General features: G+C 39.1%; 1 protein-coding gene across 1 annotated transcript in view; it reads right to left on the bottom strand.

The window, feature by feature from the left end:
• Positions 1 to 6,315, bottom strand: part of cstf2 (cleavage stimulation factor, 3' pre-RNA, subunit 2) — a 12,042-nt gene extending 5,727 nt beyond the window's left edge. Inside the window, exons 1-6 of the mRNA XM_010784587.1 lie at positions 6,183 to 6,315; positions 5,318 to 5,396; positions 4,774 to 4,943; positions 4,548 to 4,693; positions 3,184 to 3,303; positions 2,904 to 3,029 (exon numbers count right to left, since the gene is read on the bottom strand). Coding sequence (XP_010782889.1) covers positions 2,904 to 3,029; positions 3,184 to 3,303; positions 4,548 to 4,693; positions 4,774 to 4,943; positions 5,318 to 5,396; positions 6,183 to 6,282 — 741 coding nt within the window. The 5' untranslated portion in view covers positions 6,283 to 6,315. The remainder of the gene's footprint in view (positions 1 to 2,903; positions 3,030 to 3,183; positions 3,304 to 4,547; positions 4,694 to 4,773; positions 4,944 to 5,317; positions 5,397 to 6,182) is intronic.

Raw genomic sequence — 6,315 nt, forward strand, 5'->3', positions numbered from 1 at the left:
GAAGACCTTTGTTGACAATCAAGGCAAAGGGTAAATCAAAATACATATACCATGAACAAAAAATTTAGTGACCTCAGGTGAATATTATAGATGAACTGATAGTGAAACTCGGGGACTAGACATGGTATACGTGCGTTATTTGAAAGTCATTCAACAAAAGCTTGCGGGAGACCAGCAGGTCGTCTATCTTGACAAATACACCACGCATGGACTTCCTTAGACTTTTCAGTACAAATATGGTACAACATAGAAGTTGCGACTATAACAGCACAGGGGGCTAAATTTTTTCACTGTCCATCTCTACCGGGCTAGTCGGGTGAATATTGAACGCTAGATCGAATGAGTTTCAGCTCTAGTACCCCCTCGTGGTAGAGTCTAGAAATAGAGAAGTTCGTTCGGTGAGAAACAATATTGGAATTGGTACACGTCTGTGAGTAAGCTTGACTAATGTGAAGCATAGTTTTTGAATTATACTTTCATTTAAGGTCAGAATAAGAGGAATTAAAAAAATTTAGTTGAGTAGTAGTCCAACATTCGAGAAAACTACAATTGGGATCACAACTACCTAGGTCATAAGGCAATTTCTCCACCGCTTCAAGTGCGGGTGAATGAAGGCGTTGTACCCTGGAATAAGCTATTAATTATGTAACTTCAGTTACCTCTCCTCTTGAATAGAAACTTAGGGCAAACTTAACAAGGGTACTATGTGTACAACAAACAGTTATGGGAGTTTACATAAATTAAACTTGAATGTATGTTATAATCGATATGATAAATTTTTCTTATTCATTGTTTTTTTTTTTTTTTTTTTTTTTTTTTTTTTTTTTTTTTTTTTTTTTTTTTTTTTTTGTTTATTTTTTTTTTGTCCGTGTACTATATTATTGTATTGGGAGGACGCTGTGTATGTGTCTCTGTCCTGTTTTTTTTTTTTTTTTTTTTTTTTTTTTTTTTTTTTTTTTTGTTACCTACTAGTACTTGTGACTGCTAGTTCTCTTTAATGTCTCGTTACTTGCTCTGACTTCTTTGTTCGGTGCTTCCTGATCGTACTTTATCGACGTCTGTTCTGTCTTTCTCTCTTTCTTGAGTTATAGTAGTGTATTTGTTCTTGTTTTTTTTTTCTGAGTTCTGTGATGTCTTTTTGTTCCTCTCCCTGGTTTTTGTTTTTTTTTTTTTTTTTTTTTTTTTTTTTTTTTTTTTTTTTTTTTTTGTTTTTTTTTTCTGTTCATGACGTTCTTTAGAGTCACTCAAGTAAGTAGTATCTAAAAAAATAAGTGTGTGCAACACCTCAAAAAATAGAAATCTTTTTTCGTAGGTCTGTTTTAGGTAATTGTACAAAACGTACCGATGACGTCACAGGTACCTCTTGATGGCCTCCTCTTCCGGTCGCCCAGTTCGTCCTGATGCTCTTTGCAAATTCCTCTACTTGGTCTCTGGACGACTTCGACGTCCACCGTGTTCTTTCTCGTTTACGAGCAAGAGGACTTTTTGGTCTCGTCCATGCTTGCCCTCGACGTCTTTGAGGTTCTTCTCCAGTTACTGTACTTTCTTTCGGTCCACTGCGACTACTTCGTCTACTTCCTCCTCGCGTCGTCTCCTCCTCCTACCACCTCCGCTTCTCTTGCACTCTAGCGGGTTGGAGTTCTTCCTCGTCGCGTCTGTTCCCAGCCTGACTTCCGACACAAACAAATTCCTGACTATGTAGGTTGTTTTATGAGGGATTCATGATTGTCTCGCGACGTTAATGATAAAAATATTAGTTACTTATACCAAATTCAAATTAACCGTCTTGTAAAGCAAGAGTCTTAGAGTAGGACGAAAAAGAGACAAAATTATGTCGGGATACTAATTACATATTTTGTCTCTAATTTTGACTTATACGTTAAGTAACTATTCTTTTTTATTATTAAACAACATCGCGATTTGTGTTTTTTTTTAGCTCTAAAACCGTGTATGTAGTTGTATAAAAAGAACCAACGAGTAGAGGAGGATTAAAGTTATGTCTTTGATTTTAGTAATCCTGTGAACACTCTATCCACTCGTTACCAATATATACTCAAAATTTAATTATTGAAGTCGACGACAGGTGCTAAAGATTAAAGTACTGACCACTTACTGGAGTAAATAAAGAAAATACAAATAAATATCCAACTATTGTGAATTCCAATGGAGAATAACAAGCTCCTCCTCATGGAGAGCGTTCGCCTGGAAGAGTCTCACTAGATTTTTTATCACGCCCGCTCAGCAGTCTCACCATGCTGGTTCTTCCAGCTGCTGGAGAAATTGTGGCTCCCAGGAAGCAAACCATTACCACGTGCTCTGGGATTGCCCAGTAGTAAATACCTTTTGGCATAAGGTTTATAAAGAAATTGTCATCATATTTGGAAAAAACATTTTTTTAATTGGGATGAACTCCTCTTTGGTTTCCTGCACTCAACATCCACAAATATCAAAACAAAATACTTGTTTGGGATGTTGAGTGTAGCTGCCAGGAAAGCAATCACAAAGAAATGGCTCAAACCAAACAGCCCATCTATAGATGATTGGTACGATATCATTTACGAAATCTTTGTAATGGAAAGAATAACCTTCTCTTTGAGGCTCCAGGAACATAGATTTGAGGAGATTTGGGAGAAATGGAAAGTGTATAATATTACCCCGATACGCCCTTCTTTTGTCTAACTGTTTGAATATTTTATTTAAGGATCTATACTGTCAATATTATATATATTGCAAAGAAAACACCCCATGTTCTTGTGTGCTTATTGTTGTTGTTTTGTCAAGAAAGAGAAAGAAAGACGGACCACTCTGACCAACTATTTAACTACATATGTACACTGAAGTTGAAATGTGATCCAAATCAAAAAATAAAAAAATGTTAAAAAAAGAAAGACCATCGTACTCACCACAGGCTGCTGCGGCTGAGGCACTTGCATGTTGGGTGGAGCAGAGGGGGGGTTGAGGGGCGGCGCTCCCCCCCCCTGTCCGCTGGGAATGAGCGGCTGGACTGGTGTCTGACGGTGGAGCATTTTCTAAATGTGGAGAATATGGAAAAGCATGTCAGCATTGGGAGCAACTCTCACAAATATGCACTGGTTCAAAATGGCAGACTAGAACCTCGCTTCTAACACTAAGATGATGCAGCATTTGGCTAATCTCTTCCTTCTCATTGTAGTCTCCACTCACCAAGGCTATCTCAGGGTCAACGATCCTCATCACCACTTGGGCCTGCAGCAAGGCGTAGGCCAGCTGAGGGTTCTGCAGCAGCATGTTCCTCGCCTCCTGGGGACTGTTCTGCACACACAGCTGGAGAGAGAAATCACAAAACAGAACCTTGAAATGGGATCTGTAGACAATGGAAAATCCCAATTCGGCAGACATTAAAAGGGAGTATATTATTTTCTTCCTCCCAGGTTAGACAACCCCCTGTAGTTCTTACTAACCACTTAGGATTCAGATACATGTCAACCCGAAGTGGCTGCATCAGCAAAAAACATTAAACAAAGACGTGCAATGAGATCTGGGCCACCAAGATCGGAGCCTGAACACCCACACCCTGCTCAGCATATGGAGAAACTGACACAAGCTTTGGTGCAACAAAAACATTTCCAGTTGAAGGGGGAAATGTCTGCAGTGTGATGTTGTTTTAGCCTAATGAAGCACACTGCCAGATGTGCAAAGATAAGGCTTCTCCAGAGCTGAGAGACGGCTCCTACAGCACAGCCTCTGATAATGAGAGGGAATCCTGAGAGGATTCCAGCTGAGGAAACCTTTGTTACCATCTTTTGTGGGTATGAAGACACTAAGCAGCATTAAATACTAGGTTTGGGAACCGAAACTCGGTTCCAGAAGAGAACCGATAAGAAAATGCCGGGTACCGGGTACCCATACAAAATACACAATTTTGGTTCTGCTTAACGGTTCCTAAACGCGGTAGACCCTGTATTCCACCGGTTCCGTCTGCGCCGCGGTGACCCGGTGGAATACAGGGTAACCAGGGGCTGACTGGCCATCTGTGTGTTCTGTAGAATTACAGAACGGCCGGCTCAGTTTGCTGACGGCCGGGACCACCCTTATTTTTAAGTTAATAGCTGGCCACAGGCATAGCTCAGTTAAAATAAAGCACAGCTATTGCGCAATACATTTGTATTGCATGTATATTTTTTATTTGTAAACATTTCAGTTAAAGCTTAAAAGAATAAAGATATTTGTTATCTAAACGTTTGACTTCTTTCTTTTACAATTTTGGAATCGAAACGGGGAATCGATAAGAACCGGAATCGATACATTTCAAACGATACCCATCTCTATTAAATACACAGTTTAGTAACATGAATCTCCAATATCAAATACTTTCAATATATTATATTCCTAATTATAGGTTTTCTAGTTCATTTAAATTGTCTTCGATATATTAGAATACCATTGAAACATTCAGTTGTTCAATATCATATTGTTTTATACTTTTGACATTGGAAATGTTAACAAACCAGCCCCATACAAGAAAGAGCTGGAATACTTTGGGGGGGAAAAAAAACCAGGCAGCATACCTTCATCTGTTTCATAAGTTCAAACATCTGTTCGGGGGGCAGACTGGCCACAGCTCTGCTGATGGACTCCGGGGCTTCCTGTGGCTGGATGGTGTCTCCATAAGGAGACTCGATAATTGGGGCTCCAGTTCCCAAACCTGCAATGACTTCGCGTGAACGACTTTGAATTAAATCTTAAATCAACATACTCGTTTTTAAATATTGCCCAAACAATATGTAATCTTACTTTTCAGCTCTTCCTTGTTTTTTTCACTGGCTGCGTTGTCAACCCTCAGAGCCCGACCACTGAACTCCCTCCCGTTCAGGTTCCGCATGGCACTGAGGGCCGTCTCCTGGTCTTGGTATTCACAGAAGCCATATCCCTTTGGCTTACCAGTCTCCCTGTCATATACCAACCTGAGAGCAAGAAAACACATATCATTATGTCCCCTTGCAACTTATATTCCATGTTAAAATGGGGTTTTGTTTCAAGAGTTTTCCTTTTTTGAAGCCAGGGCCAACAAGGGGGCATCATGTGTGTTATAGATTGAATTGAATTGTGTGATAGTTTACATAGCCAATCATTAGAAAATTGGGAAAGAAGAGTATTTAAAAGAGGAGAGTAGGTGTAACCATGTGCGTGAGTAAAATGTGTAGCTTGAAGCAACTTTAACTCCAATGATAGCCCTTACCAATGACTTGCAATGCCACATGTTTACATTAGGAGACACACACATGCCGTGAAAACACAGGATTGATCTCTATGTGTTGAAGAAACCTCTTTCACTCACCTGAAGCTGACAACAAGTCCCACTTCAGAAAAGATGTCTTTCAGCTGTTCCTCTGTGGCCTCATACGGAATGTTCCCCACTGAAATAATAAATAAATGAGAAAAATGACATTAAAACAAATTCCCTTTTTAACAGTGGTGTAAAGAAACTAAGTAGATTTACTCACGTACTGTACTTAAGTACAATTTTGAGATACTTTACATGAGTATCTCCATTTTCTGCTACTTTGTACTTCTACCCTACTACAATTGAAAGGTAAATATTGTACTTTACTCCACTACATTTATTTAATACCGTAAATTACTTTGCATATTGGGATTAATGATATAAAACATAATCAACACATAAAGAAAACGTCTGTTACTGGATTTAGTTTACAAGTTACCAACAGTAAATATAGTACTTTAAATTAGGTCCACCTTTACCAGCTTTGATGAACCTATTAATGCATCAATAATTATAATCAAAACATATAATATATATCATGTGGGTATGGGCCATTCTGCATAATTAGTGCTTTTACTTTTGGTACTTTAAGTATCTTTTGATGCTAATGCTTGGGCTTCCTTTGACTTGAGCAAGATTTTGAATACAGGACTTTTACTTGTTACAGAATATTCCTTCTCTCTGATATTTTAATTTCTCTAAAGCAGAACATTGGACTACTTCTTCGCACCTCTGCTTTTTAGTTTTGAATATTTGTTTTCTATTTATGTAGCCTACCTAAAGTTAAGTCAGTTCCCTCGTTGCCATGCTAACAGCAACTTTAGCCGGCCATGTTTAGCTAGCTCCCCTTCATTATCCATTAGAACACTGCTTTAGAAACAAACGGGAATATAGCTGAAAGTAACTGTCGCAGACTTACCAAATACGGATCGTAATGACCGGTCAACAGCTGGGTCTCTATTAGCGGCGATAGCAGCCGCAGCAGCAGCAGCCGCAGCAGCAGCAGCTAAGGTCGCCATTTTGGGGACACAAATTCATGTGACACAGGGAAA

Source organism: Notothenia coriiceps, unplaced genomic scaffold (genome assembly GCF_000735185.1).
Source record: "Notothenia coriiceps isolate Sejong01 unplaced genomic scaffold, NC01 NC01_scaffold00026422, whole genome shotgun sequence".
Classification (NCBI taxonomy): domain Eukaryota; kingdom Metazoa; phylum Chordata; class Actinopteri; order Perciformes; family Nototheniidae; genus Notothenia; species Notothenia coriiceps.